Source organism: Nansenia antarctica (assembly GCF_963989245.1).
Source record: "Nansenia antarctica genome assembly, chromosome: 1".
Classification (NCBI taxonomy): domain Eukaryota; kingdom Metazoa; phylum Chordata; class Actinopteri; order Argentiniformes; family Microstomatidae; genus Nansenia; species Nansenia antarctica.
The window spans coordinates 48,446,065-48,461,064 of record NC_137674.1 but is presented as its reverse complement, the minus strand read 5'-3'; the positions used below and the strand labels follow the sequence as shown (position 1 = coordinate 48,461,064).

General features: G+C 50.7%; 2 protein-coding genes across 2 annotated transcripts in view; both read right to left on the bottom strand.

The window, feature by feature from the left end:
• Nucleotides 1–15,000, bottom strand: part of stxbp6 (syntaxin binding protein 6 (amisyn)) — a gene marked incomplete at its 5' end in the record, with an annotated part of 122,789 nt that overhangs the window by 90,283 nt on the left and 17,506 nt on the right. The gene's annotated exons all lie outside the window — the stretch shown is intronic.
• fermt2 (FERM domain containing kindlin 2) overlaps nt 1–15,000 on the bottom strand; it is a 46,509-nt gene that overhangs the window by 14,160 nt on the left and 17,349 nt on the right. Inside the window, exons 4-6 of the mRNA XM_080538913.1 lie at nt 4,811–4,939; nt 551–776; nt 115–217 (exon numbers count right to left, since the gene is read on the bottom strand). Of these exons, the coding sequence (XP_080395039.1) occupies nt 115–217; nt 551–776; nt 4,811–4,939 (458 nt within the window). The remainder of the gene's footprint in view (nt 1–114; nt 218–550; nt 777–4,810; nt 4,940–15,000) is intronic.

Below are 15,000 nucleotides of genomic sequence, written 5' to 3'. Positions count from 1 at the left end.
CCTCTTAAGATGTTTCCCAGGAGAACCTCTACGCTAGGCCCTGGTGGGGGGGCTAGGCCCTGGTGGGGGGGCTAGGCCCGGGTGGGGGGGCTAGGCCCGGGTGGGGGGACGTACCTTGGGGTTGAGGTCGAAGAAGCTGTGGTACTTAAACCTCAGGAGAAGGACCTCGTTCTCCTTCACGTCCTGCTCCATCAGAGACCTGGACGAGTCCAGCCACCTGCACACACACACACACACGCACACGCACACGCACACGCACGCACACGCACACACACAAATCAAACACACATCAAACACAGACTTGCATACTTGTACAGCTACCGGAATGACATCAAGAGTTAAACAAGTTGCTATGGTGACGTTTTCCAACTTTCACTTGTGAGCCAGAACACGATCACAATGAACCATGTAACCAACGTATCCACAACATCACTATGGTGACTATGGTGGCCCATGTGACCAACCCTTGACATCATAATGCGGGTTAGTTACAGTAGACATTTATTATTATGATTATTATTATTATTAATAATATATTTTTTAGACTTACCCCTGGTTGATTTTGGCCTTGTCCAAGAGGGACTGCGGCTTGTAGAGCTTGACCAGGATATCGGGCGAGGAGATTGGCTGGCTGACAGCGAGGATGCTGGGATTGCCCTCGGACAGGGGGCTGTCTCCGAACCAGGCGGTGGTGGGGGACAGGGGGCTGCCGTCCCTGGAGTCGTAGGTGGGGGTCATGGTCTTGCTGTAGAGGCCGGGGCTGGAGTAGATGCTTCCTGAAAGAGACACGCACACACACTCCCCGTTAACACCCTGTGGTCGACCGCCAAGACACGCACACGCACACGCACATGCTCACTCGCTCACACACACACACACACACACACACACTTCAAGGCCCCTCTATACTGGTCCTGCAATAAAGTAAAGAATAAAATAAGAATAAAAAACACTCAAACACTCAAAGACAGGCACCTTGCAAAATAACCAAACAAACACTCACATAGCACAGATATTACCGCCAACACAAGTGCATACAACAAAAATGACTTCACTTCCACAACACACACACACACACACACACACTAGCAGGCAGGGCAGCCAGCACGGTCAACTCTCCGCCAGTGTGACAACCAGCGCAGCGCTCTGATGATGATGAAGATGAAGAGTGGTCAGAGAGGCTCTCTGCCACCGTTTTGGGGGGGTTGATGATGCGCTTTAGCATGCATGGTCACGGTCACGGTCCACGACCTATGGGGGGGCCGCCCTGGCACACTGCACGCTAGAGTACAGCCAGCAGCAGGAGAGGTGGGGAGGGCGGGGGGGGTATACACCAGAGTGAGATAGCATGGTTCCAAAAGCTAGCTGCTTGTTTGTGTTTCGTTTATAAAAAAGAGAGAGAGAGAGATAAGGGGGGGGGGGGGGGGGGGGGGGGCGGTGTCGGGTCTGTTGGGAAAATATGGTCTGTTGTTTGGGGAAAAAAGAGACTGAGCATTGAAGGAACACATGGATTAGCAGCGCTAATGTGAAATCGAGTCTTGTATCTGTTTCCCCTTCGCTCAGATCGGATGAGGAATGATTTACTCTGGTCAATTAGGTCCTCGGTTAAACACTAAACATCCAAACACACGGGGGAGGCCGTCCCGTTAGTGTTCCTGGACCCCAGCGCCCCCCGACACACACACACACACACACACACACAACACACACCCCACACACACACACACCCCGGACCTGGAGCAAGCAGCAGGTCAAGAGAGAGGAGAAAAACGGAGGCCAAAACTGAGAAATCGCAACAGGAAGTGGTCACTGAGCGTGTGTGTGTGTGTGTGTGTGTGTGTGTTGGGGAAGGGGGGGGGGGGGGGGGGGGGTCTGTGTACAGAGGTCATGAGAACAGAAAACCAGGCCATACCCTCCCTAAGGGGTTTAAAAAAAAAAAAAATGAAGGTTTGTGTGTGGTTGTGTGGAGGTTCCTCCTCAACGCCGGGGTCAGGCAGGTCAGAGGGACGACTCTGACTCCCATACGCTCTCCTGAGGAATCTCAAACATCCAGGGGGAGGGGGGATGGAGGAGAGAGAGAGGGGGGGGGAGGGAGAGAGAGAGAGATAGAGAGAGGGAGAGAGAGGGAGAGGGAGAGAGAGAGAGAGAGGGAGAGAGAGAGAGAGAGAGTGAGGGAGAGGGAGAGGGAGAGAGAGAGAGAGAGAGAGAGAGAGAGAGAGAGAGAGAGAGAGAGAGAGAGAGAGAGAGAGAGAGAGGGAGCTGATGGAGGGGAAGGCCCAGAGAAAATGCAGGCAGGGCAGGCCGACCCTGGTGTTTACTCCCAGCCTTACTCAAACAGGCTGGGCCGGGGGGGGGGGGGTACATGTGTATGTGTGGCACCACTGTGTTGCGTATACAGCAGCGTCCCTCTCTGTTTGACTGCTGTCCGTCCGTCCGTCCTTCTGGTGCAGAGTTCAGAGGGGTTTCTGGGAGTAAACATTGATCAGCTGGGCAGCACACCAAATGCACAGTGAGCAGCAGAGCTTTAGAACGGGGGGGTGAGCTTGGTACTGTTCGGGAGGCGAAGCCTGTCAGGTGACCGACTGCAGTCAGCTGATCTCGGCTGACTTCCTCCTCGCGGCGGGAGAGGTCAGGTGACCCACAAGGCAGCTGGTTTCCTACGGCTACAGCCTGTCAGGTGATCAGGGCACACCAGCCGAGGGGTGAGGGGAGGGGGGGAGGAAGCAGTGCAGAGAGAAGGGGGGAGGGGGGCAGAGGAACAGGAAAGCTTACCTTTGACAGGTCCGATGTAAATTATCTCAGAGGCTAGAGCGGAGAGGGAGAGAGAGAGAGAGAGAGAGAAAAACGGAGAGAAAGAAAAGGAGGGAAGGGAAAAAGAGGAAGGAGGAAAAAAGGAACAAAACAACAAGGAGACAGATTAAAGAGATATTAAGAAAGACGACAGGAAAGAGGAGAGACAATGACAGAGGGAGAGGAGGGAGAGGAGGAGGAGAGAAGAGGAGTTGGAAGAAGGGCGTGGTCCGCGGGGCGCCGTGCCCCAAGATGAGGTGACTCACTCTGCCCTCACCAGATGAGAGAGGGGGGGGGGGGGGTGGATAAAACCCCATGGCACCATGACCCCAACCAGGGTCCAATTATCCACCCAGCCAGTACCATCCACCCAGAATGATCCAATAAGATGAGTTAAAATGGTCACAGTGACCCAACCACCCAGCACAGGGCTCAGGCCCAACACTTACTACCAGTGGTCCTGGCTGGCCTCTTCCAACGGGGGTGGACTGGATGAGCTGGCTGGGGCCGCGTCACTCTGAGTCACAGCAGGCTCACAGGAACAGGAGTTGGGAAACGGACCCGTTTCCAAATGACACGCCGCCGTGACAGTGGCGGGGGGAGGGCTGTGTGGTTTTCGGTCGCAGGCCAGACCTAGTAGTCCTCCTCTAGAGTGTGTGTGTCTGTGTGTGTGTGTGTGTATGAGAGAGAGTGAGTGAGTCACAGAGAGAGAGAAAGAGAGAGAGACACACACAGAGAGAGAGACAGACAGAGACAGAGAGAGAGAGAGAGAGAGAGAGAGAGAGAGAGAGAGAGAGAGTGTTGTGTAGAGCAGGAGATATAGTAGCAAAGTTATCAGGAGTAGTTCAGGGTCAGCCCCTGAGTGGAGGGAGGGAGTGAGAGAGAGGCAGAGAGGAGGGAGGGAGAGAGAGGCAGAGGGGAGAGAGGGAGGGGGAGGGAGGGAGGGAGAGAGAGGCAGTGGTGGGAGGGAGGGAGGGAGGGAGAGGCAGTGGTGGGAGGGAGGGAGAGAGAGGAAGAGGGGAGAGAGGGAGGGAGAGAGAGGCAGAGTGCTGATTGCATCGTGGCCTGGCCCTTGTGATTCATATCAGGTGGCCCAAAGGGGAGCGGACGCACACACACACACACACACACACACAGACACAGACACAGACACAGACACACAGACACACACACACACACACACACACACACACACACACACACAGACACAGACACAGACACACACACTCTCCCAGCAGCTACGGCATGAAACACTCACTTGAAATACTCATCATGTGAGCTGGGGGAGTGAGTGTGTGTGTGTGTGTGTGTCTGTGCGCATTCGAGCAGCAACAGTAAACAGTGCACATTCCTTTTCACACTGTACATCTTCCTGTGTGTGTGTGTGTGTGTGTGTGTGTGTGTGTGTGTCCTGGTCCTGGTGGGTAGAGGAAGGGGAGGGGGTGCCTGTGCTACAGAGAAGGGCAGGGGGGGGGCAGCAGCAGGACAATGGGCCCCATTCACTCTGCCGCCTTAGCATTAGCCACCAAGGCTAACGCATGTTGTTTCCCTGCTTCCTTCACATCGTCTAGGGCTACTACATCACAGCTGGGAGGGAGGGAGGGAGGGAGAGAGGGAGGGGGCTGGTGTAGCTGCGTAGCCTGGCTGGGGGTTTTAAAATGGCAGCGTGACCAACTATGGGAGGAATCCCAACTATCCTTCCCCGTCCCCCTGCCAAGGAGCCTGGAGCCAGGCCTGCAGAGCCCAAACCCCCCCCCAGACCTCCCCCACACCCCCTCCCCCCACCTCCCCCCAAACTACCTCACACTCGCTTATTTGGGCACTGCGAAAGGAGCAGCAACAAAGAGCAACATGTGGGTGTCAGAGAGAGTCAGAGAGGGTCAGAGAGGGAGAGGGGGAGAGAGAGACAGATGCTCCATGGAAACCAAAAGGAACCTGCTATTCAACCTGTTATCCACACCAGGTGAAGTCTCCCTGCAGTCTACTGTGTAGAGGTGGGGTTGTGTGTGTGTGTGTGTACCTGATCCAGGGGTGAGCAGGGGGCCCTCCAGCTCCAGAGCCTCCTCCTCCGCCTCCTCCAGCTTTTTCTTCTTCTTCTTGGGGTCGCGGGGCTTACGCAGTAGAGACAGCTCCTCTGGGTGACGGATGTCTGGGGGGAGGGGGGGGGGGGAGGGGAGGGAGGGGAGGGAGAGCGTTAAAATGGTTGTCAGAAGAACTAACTTTAACTAAGAACAACAACAACAAAAAAGAACCCCCCAAAAAAGGAAGACCTAGCCTAGCTTGGAGGCTAAAGGCCAATGCACACGGCGTGCGATTTTGTCGCACGACAACATTCGATTCTCAATTCACACCACCGAAGTGTCTCATTCAAAACAATGGAATCGAAATCGCGGTGCGACAAAATCGCACGCCGTGTGCATTGGGCTTAACACAGCCCAGACCCCAGGGCCAGATGTGTTATTGTCGCCCCGTCCACAGGACAGGTAGCGTTTAGGACTCCCCTCAAAACTACAGGCCTCCGATAAACCACGGGGATATGAACATCTGCGAAGGGGGGAGGCGTCGAAAACAACAACCAAAACAGAATGACAGAAGTACAGAACGAGACAAAGGAGAGAGGGAGAGAGGAGACAGGGAGAGAGAGAGAGAGAGAGAGAGAGAGAGAGAGAGAGAGAGAGAGAAATCATAAACAGCTGCGCACACGCAGGGTGGAAAATTGTAAATCCCGTTTCTCAGGAACGCAACAACTACCCCCCGTCACCCCACCACCCCACCACCCCCACCTTCACCCCTCTCCAAATGAGGGTCTAAGGAGGGTACAGGACTGGGAGGTGTGAGGTCAACGCGGTGGTTGGTAGCAGGCAGAGAGCGGTGGCTCTAACACAAACACTGTCCTCTGTCAACACATCTCCACACACCGCCTCCTGACACACCGCAGCGAGGCTGGCTGAGACGCAACGCATCGAGTAAACAATCATGTATCAGCTACGATCTTGTGTGTGTGTGTGTGTGTGTGTGTAGATGGAATTAAACTATGCTAAGGGCTCTGTGCAAAATCCCTTCTGAGTGCGATACATACTGCAGACCTCATCTAATGACATAAGCAGAACAATATCCCTCTCCTCTCCTCCCCCTCCCCTCTCCTCTCCTCTCCTCTCCTCTCCTCTCCTCTCCTCTCCTCTCCTCCTCCTCTCCTCCCCTCCCCTCTCCTCCCACCCCCCCCCTCCCCATCACAGAGGAGCCAGGGAACCATCATTCAACATCAACAGTGGTGTTTGAGGACGGCTTTGGGAGGGTTTGGAGGCGCTGGGTGAGGCTGCCAGAAGGTGTCAGAGGGAGATAGATGTGCCTGGCCTAGGAGCCCAGCTGGGTCTGCGGCTCTTCTCTCTCTCTCTCTCCCTCGTTTATCAAAATCCTCCAAGCACACTACAACTCCCATCTTTTTTTCTCCAGAACTAGGAGAGTTGTGGAGTGTGTGTGCGTGTGCGTGTGTGTGTGTGAAAGACAGAGAGAGAGAGAGAGAGAGAGAGAGAGAGAGAGAGAGAGAGAGAGAGAGAGAGAGAGAGAGAGAGAGAGAGAGAGAGAGAGAGAGAAAGAATCAGAAGGAGAGGCAGAACTTCTTGGCTTGGCGAGAATTGCTTGTTTAGTTTGTGTTACTAAAGCAAAAGCATTCCAGGGGTTTTAAGGACTACCAGATGGGAGTTCGCTCTCCCGCTCTCGCTCTCCCTCCCCCTCCCCACCCTCCCTCTCTCTCTCTCTCTCTCTGCTTTTTAGTTGCAGCCCTAGCCCTGTGCCCTTATACAGCCATTTGAATATCTGCGTGCTGCTTAGCCTTAGCACTACTGAGCTACGTGACGACCGGAGTGTGTGAGTGTGTGTGTGTGTGTGTGTGTGTATGTGTGTGTGTTCTAGTAGAGAGGAGTGTGTGTGGAGGATTCATGAAAATCACGTATCACGATCACTCTGTTGCCTTCCTGACATTCTACAACAATCATTAAAAAAAAATATATATATATAATAATAATAATAATAATAAACGTATTTTGAAGATCTACTGTTCCCCCACATGGCCGTCACCTACGGACACAAACCCACTGGGCAACACACCACATCCCTCTCCGTGTACCGTTCTGACATCATAACGTCACGTAGAGATGGTTAAAAGGGTAGAGAGGCTATTAGGGACCAGGTTTGTGGATATGTGAGAGGGATTATTATTATTATTATTATTATTATTATTAGAGGTTATTCACATAGATACATTTTCTTATGATGACTGATGTATAGATGACTCACTTACTTAGAGAAATGTACTTGTTGCAACTTGTAAGTCGCTTTTGGATAAAGGGGTCTGCTAAATGCCTATAATGTCAATGTAAATGGATTATATACCCACGATTACAGGGCCGGGGCCAGGGAGGGAGGTGGGGGTGGGGGGAGGTGGGGGGGTAAATAACAAACAGAGACCCTCTCTTCCTCCGTCAACTGAAAGTAGGAGAGCAAAGAGGAGAGGGGCAGAAAGAACAGGAATGCGGTACGCTCTGATGTAGCCTGCCAATAGGGAGGAGAGAGGGAGAGATGGAGAGAGGGATGTTAGAGAGAGAAGGAGAGATGGACGGACTGATAGGGCTACACGCAGGTGTTACGGAGCCAGGGAGTCTCACATGCTGATCTCAGGTCAGGTCTACAGTTTGGGTCGGTAACAGTGAACGTTATGATTTGGGGAGGGAACGCCGATCCTCGATCTGTGCCTACGGGTCAGCGTCTACACTAGGGAGGGGCGAACGTGGCCAAACCTGGCCAGACAGGTTGTTTGAATCACAGCAGACCGACACACAGCACTATAGCAGGCACCACAGCTGTGTGCCCGGAAAACCGTAGCGAGTGCATAGGTGTGTAGGTCATGGCCGAAGGTGGTTCTCGTTTTAGAACTCCCTGTCTTTTCGCCGCTTCTGCCATAACTTCGCACCTAAAACGTGTTTTTAAAAATTGTGTGTTTTCTTCTTTTTTTTGTCCGTTCCCATTAGGAGATCCTGCCGACCCACACACACGGCGTACGAGTGAGAGATCGCCTCCCACCGAGGCGGGTTGTGACAGCAGCCAGGCTGCCAGCCAGGTACGGAGCTCTGGGGGCTGCCAGCGACCGAGACCGTATTCGAAAATGATTAATCTCTGTGTTCGCCAACCCACGCCAGCGTAGCGACCGCGGTCCTACGGTCCTGCAGGCGTTCACACGGCCTACCACGGGCTAGAGAGAACCCCCTCCATCGTCATCCCTCCTCTCCCGTTACCCTGACCGGTTCGTTAACCCACGTCGTCCGGGCGCGTCGGGTCATCGAGCTGTGGATCGATTAGCCGATAAGAAAGGAGGGGACGTTCCATCAAGGGACTTGTTTTTCCGGAGAGCCCGGAGTGAAATACACAACGCTGCGCTCTGCGAGCCTTCGCTGTTCCATGGGGGAAAGTCACAACCGAAGAGCAGGGATTCATCATCGGAATGAAACGTGTCCGTCTCGGTGTTCGACGGTGGCGTGGGAAACAACAGGGTGTGTTGTGTTGTGTTGTGGTGTCCAACCCTAAACCATCACATTGAGTCCTAAAAAACTATTTGACGAGGGTCACAGCAGGACTTAGCATCGGTTGACGACAGTATCATGTTTTTTTTTTTACACGGCCCTGTCGGGTGTGTGTAGAATTTCTTGTGTTGGGTGGAAAGCGTTGTTCCTATTCCCACCGACCAACACGACAGTGAAAGGATAAATCAAGACTTCATCTTCGGAAAAGAACGAAGGCCAAACCGCTTTGACACTTGGGACAGTCCAACCTGACCGCCGGTCAGATGGCTCCAAACACACACACACACACACACACACACAGAAGAAAATACTGGACTGCAGCAATGAAGCGAACCACACATAAACCCTCTGTTGACCACAGTGACCACGGAGGACAGAGTCCAAGACCTGGCTCTCTCCACCTCCATCTCTTTCTTTAATCCCTTCCTCCCTCTCTGGCCCTCTCTCTCTCTGTCCTTCCATCCATCCATCCATCTACCCCTCCCTTCATCCGTCCCCGGCCATCTCTCTCAATCCATCTTTCCACCTCTTTCTCTCTCTCCCTCTCTCCATCTCCCTCCCTCCCTCCCTCTCTCTCCTCCCTCCACAACAGGACCTATAGTCCAGCGCAGAACTGAGCAGTCAGACCTAAACCACCAGTGACCGGCCAGTCCCAGTCCCAGTCCCAGTGCCAGTCCCAGGCCAGCTGGTCGTTGACTGCCTGTCCTGTCTACTGAGGCGGGAGTACACAGACCACAGTCACCAGAGCAGCTGTGTGTGTGTGTGTGTGTGTGTGTGCCGTGTGTCTAGACGGGACAACAGGTCCACACCCCATGAATAAAGAGACGTTTCACCAAACAAAAATCTTTCATTGGACCCACTCCGATGCCAACCAGTGACATTCCTTCAGATTCCCGTCCAAATACCTCGCCTTTTATGCAGCTTAATAATTTCACGGGCCCGTTCTTGGTAAATCGCACCATGACAAGCCGCGATAGCAGAACATTCTTTCGATGTGCAAATCGACCAGAACCGGGGGTGGGGGGGAAAAGATTCGGCAATGAGGCATTATACGAAACCCGAACATGTTTTTTGTTTTACTCATCAAAGTTCTTGCGTCCGAAGAAGGAAACCACTCAGGTCTCTCCCCCTCACTAACACGCAGACAGGCCAAGTAAGCAACACTGAGCCGGACCTGACGGCTGCCAGGGAACAGCAAAGTTCAAGGGAGGAGAGAAGCTGGGTGAACTCACTCGTTTCATTACTGCAGAGCTTCTACTGGGGTCCCACTCCATTCCTACCCCAGATGGACTGTGTCTGTCTCTATGTGTGTGTGTGTGTGTGTGTGTGTGTGTATGTATGTGTGTGTGTGTGTGTGTGTGTGTGTGTGTGTGTGTGTGTGTGTGTGTGTGTGTGTGTGTGCAGCTGCTGTGTACATGGACATGGGAGAAGGACAGCAGCAGTAATAATTGGTTTGATCCCTTTAAACTGGTACTGGTTTGCGCTCCTTGTGAATATGTGATTCACGACGCCCAGAGAGGACTGCTCCTGTACACATCTGCTGAACGCCAAGAGGAGGGAGGGAGAAAGAGAGAGAGAGAGAGAGAGAGAGAGATAATGTATTTTTAGTGTGTGTATGTGTGTGTTAGTGTTATGTGCTTACTGTTACTGTATGTTTGTGTAAGAAAGAGAGAAGAAAAGAATGAAAGAAGAGGGGGGGAGACAGAAAGTAAGACAATGGAGGAGTGAACATGGACCTTGGTCTGCACCAGGCTGCTGCATGACCAGCTGGAGAACTAGGGGGACGAGTCCCTTCCGAACCAATCATCATGGAGAGGGGAAGGGATGAATAGATGCAGTGCCTTCGGAAAGTATTCAGACCCCTTAATTTTTTCCACATTTTGTTGTGTTATAAGACTCAATTCAAAATGGATTAAAATAAAAGAATGTGCCATCAATCCACACACAATACCCTGGAATGAACAGGGAACAGGTTTTTGGGGGGAGTTTATAGAAATGTCAGTACATTTATTCAAATTGAAATACATAAACACCTCATATATGTACAAAAGTATTTAGACCTTTTGCTATGAAAATCTTAAAGTTAGCTCAAATGCAAAAATGTCATCAACAAATAACTCAATAAGTTGAATTGAGTCCATCTTAATGCAAGGATCATAGTTTATGTACTTTTGGAATGAATTATAGGGTCTCTGATTTGCATAGGAATCAATGACAACCTGATCCACACAGTGTGTCATTACAAACTGGGATGGAGGGGAGCAGAACTGCTCAGGAATGCGACCCAGAGGCCTGGGGATCCTACACACATCTACAAAGTAGAATTGTGGAGAGGAAAAAGCACTGATGATAGGACATCATCTCAGTCACTCTACACTCTACTCTACTGTACTCTACTCTACACTCTACTCTACTGTACTCTACTCTACTCTACACTCTACTGCCCCTTCCTCACTTCGATTGGTTTCTTGGTCCAGAGAACAGCTACTATACTCCCCCGAAACCACTGGAAAACACCCTGAAAAGCACTCTTAAACTAGCAATGTTTGTGCTAACAAATTATAGGTATTTAGTGATCCTAAAACTGTTGTTTGTTACATTGAGATGGCTCAACACTTCAACTTTCGTATTATGCCCCAAGAAACGGAAAAAACACGCTAACTTGCGAGCCCAATTGACCAGGCCGTGTCACAATTGGTCTATAACCAAGTGGCTAAAAAGAATCCCTTAATGGAAAATAATCTATCTCATATATTATATATATAATATATATCATAATTGGGTTTGCAACAATGAATTGAAGTGATACAGCAAAGAAAGTGGCTGTATGTGTTTATTTGGTTTTACTACAAAGCATTAAGTTTAGTGCAAATCCAGCAGATACAATGCCATTTCCACACCATCTCTCCTGTGAAGAATAGCAAATTATGGGTATGTTTGTCACTGGCAGGTACTGGGGAGTTTGTCAGGATCAAGAGAATTCTTTTTTGAAAATGTGCTATGTTGATAGTGACATCCTAATCAGTGTGTAATTGATTCCTATGCAAATCAGAGACCCTATAAAAACAAAGATATTCATTCTAAAATCACATGAACTATTATCCTTGCAATGAGATGGATCCAATTGTTAATGGCATTTGTGTGTGTGTCATGGCAAAAGGTCTGAATACTTAGGGTTAGGGTTCAAATGTAATGTTAATAGATTTACGATTTTGAGTCTATAACACAACAAAATGTGGAAAAGGTGAAGAGGTCTGACTACCTTCCAAAGGCATTGTAGATAGAAAGAGAGAGAGAGAGAGAGAGAGAGAGAGAGAGAGAGAGAGAGAGAGAGAGAGAGAGACAGAGAGAGAAAGACAGAGAGAGGTTATCTGGGTGCTCATTGTTGTCTCTTGCCCAGCTGTAGGGAGCTGTCTGTCTGAAGTATGTGCCAGTTGGACTGCGCTCATCTCGGTTTTCCTGTCCCTCCTCATTCCTAATGCTGAGCAGCTCCCTCAGCGCACACGCACACGCACGCGCACGCACACACACACAGGAAATTGTTCAACTGAAAGTTGCCCAGATAAATGAAAAATAAAATAGTTCCAGAAGAGACGAGGTCACCTTCGGTCAGCTGTCAGAGTGTTTTGATGAGAGACACAACTCAGATGCCCCAGACCTTCTCCCTCTGGAAGGCAAACGAGGAGAGGTGAGTTAAACACGAATGGAGCAGGGACAGACGCACTGCTTGGCCCTTTCCAGCCACCGTAAGTCATCGCGCGACACTCCGGCACGCGCTAAGTCAGCCAAGAGCAATTTGTCCTGAATTTCTCTGAAACTAAAATAGATTTATTACGGAAGAGGTAGACTCATTCCAAAGCGGGACCGGGCAGGAGGAGGAGGGGGGGGGAGGCAGGGCCTGCTGCTCGCTACTACAAACTCTCATTTAGTCACCCCTCGTCTCAGAAACAAATATTTAGACTCCTTCAAATACGTTATTTGTTCCTTTTCATTTCATAGCGGGCCCTCATTTTTACCCTGAGGAGAGCTGCCCCTCCTGAACACTGAGGAGAGCTGCCCTCCTGAACACTGAGGAGAGCTGCCCTCCTGAACACTGAGGAGAGCTGCCCTCCTGAACACTGAGGAGAGCTGCCCTCCTGAACACTGAGGAGAGCTGCCCCTCCTGAACACTGAGGAGAGCTGCCCCTCCTGAACACTGAGGGAGAGCTGCCCTCCTGAACACTGAGGAGAGCTGCCCCTCCTGAACACTGAGGAGAGCTGCCCCCTCCTGAACACTGAGAGGAGAGCTGCCCTCCTGAACACTGAGGAGAGCTGCCCTCCTGAACACTGAGGAGAGCTGCCCCTCCTGAACACTGAGGAGAGCTGCCCTCCTGAACACTGAGGAGAGCTGCCCTCCTGAAACACTGAGAGAGAGCTGCCCCTCCTGAACACTGAGGAGAGCTGCCCTCCTGAACCCGGGCCAGGAACCCAGGACCCAACAGGTGTCCTGGATGGTGCCTGTCTGATGTCTCACATGAAAAGGCCTCTCTTCCCCCACCTGCAGCCTCCAGTGAGAGACGGAGACCAGAGGACTGAGGTTGGAGCCAGCGAGGAGCAACGAGAGCTGTGGGGGGGGGGGGGGGGGGGGGAGGGGGGGGTTACAGGGTCGGGGGGGGGGGGGGGGGGGGGGGTCACCCGGATCTGGTGTTTGACCTATGACCCGCACTCTGACAGGGCCACAGGGCCTTCGTGGGTGGATATCGATAGAGGAGGGTGTTTGACCTCTTGAGTGCTTGTCCGGGCTGTGTCGGCTAAAGCCCAATTTATGCTTCTGCGTAAAACCTACGCCATTGCTTGCGTAGGCCCGCAGCCTATGCCGTAGGCTACGGCGTCGGTTGACGCGCACCTCTCCCAAAAATGTAACTACGCGGAAGTGCCCTACCGCAACCGTAAGCCCTGTGATTGGTCCGCTTTGGTAGCACATGATTCCGATATGATTCCGACTCTCTCATAGGCCAAAATGCGGAAGCCATGACAGAAATGTCTTTTACTTTTTCTGTAATTACTTATTAATAAAGATTTGAAAAATGATGATGACCATCGTATTATCTTAGTTTAATGTCATTTCAATGCATCATAGAACTTTTATTTACAACAAGCATAACAAAAAAAAATCGCTATTATGCCGCTTTGAGCCCTATGGAAGCGTCAGGCACAGCCTTCCTATAAGGAGCGCGATTCACATTTACGAGATGTACAGTCCTGTTTATTTAGAAATAAATTATTAGTTACAGGGAGCCCCATGGCTGTTCGTTGGGTTTAAATTATATTTATGATAGACATGTAAAGTTATCTATAAGAACTATGATTGGTCCGCTTAGTTGCGTCACATTCCGACTCTCTCGTAGGAATGCGGAAGCCATGACAGAAATGTAATTTACCATTTCTGTAATTACTTATTAATAAAGATTTGATTTTACATGATAACCATCGTATTATCTTAGTTTAATGTCATTTCAATGCATTATGGACATATTCTTTACAACAAGCATAACAAGAAAAATCGCGATTATGCCACTATGAGTACACCTTTCCAACGGAGCGGATCAACGCGACGCAGAAGTATAAATTGGGAGAGCCCCTGCGTAGGCTACGGCGTAGCCGCGCGTAAATTCGATGCAGAAGCATAAATTGGGCTTAAATCTTGACACAGTGCAGCAGCTTTTAGTCACTCTGCCGCATGCTCCTGGAACAAACTCCCTGAAGATAAAAATATTCACTAACACTAACTTCCATCCATGTCTTTTTATTCATTTCTATTATCTTATTCATTGTCTTATTAAATGTTTATCTATATACATCTATTCTTATCATTTTAATTTTTAATCGGTTTACTATTCTCCTCTTGATGTCTTTTTTTTGTAAAGCACTTTGAATTGTCCGTGTTGTATGAAATGTGCTATACAAATAAACTTGCCTTGTCAGTGATAGGGGTGTGTGTGTGTGTGTGTGTGTGTGTGTGTGTGTGTGTGTGTGTGTGTGTGGCCAAGTTGTATTGATAAGCACTGTTTAGTAGACAGGATTAAGAGACTGCTCCGAGGACTCGTCAGCGGTCGAGGTGGCGTAGCGGGGCAGGAGCCAGGAGGTGACCTCCACCCTGCCGACACCTCAGGGTCTGTTTCATAAACAAAACAAAACGTCTGATGGGAGAGAAACAACACACAGGAGGAGGAAGGGATCCTGTATGTCAGGGAAAGATTCAAGGTGAAAATGCTTCCAGACCGTTGTCCGTCAACAGACGACTCCCGTACAGAAACCAAGGGCTCGATCCGTAAACTAACGGATCACACTGTGGACTGGTGTGGCCAGGACCAGACATAGCATCTACACCGCCTGGAGCGTCGTCTGAAATAGAATTAAACGCTGTCTGTTACAGAACAGCCTGCCTGAAGAGCAGGACCCTGCCCTCTCAAGGCCTTCTAACAGCTTCCTGAACCACATCTAATCTTTCAAACTGCGAGCGATCATGTTGGGGTGGGGGAAAGGTGACAAGAAAGCCCCCATTAAAAAGGGTATTTGAGACAAAGCTAGTGGAGGGAGACATTGGACAGGCTCGTTGGAAGGCATGATAGCGACCTCCACCAGCCTCCCCTGA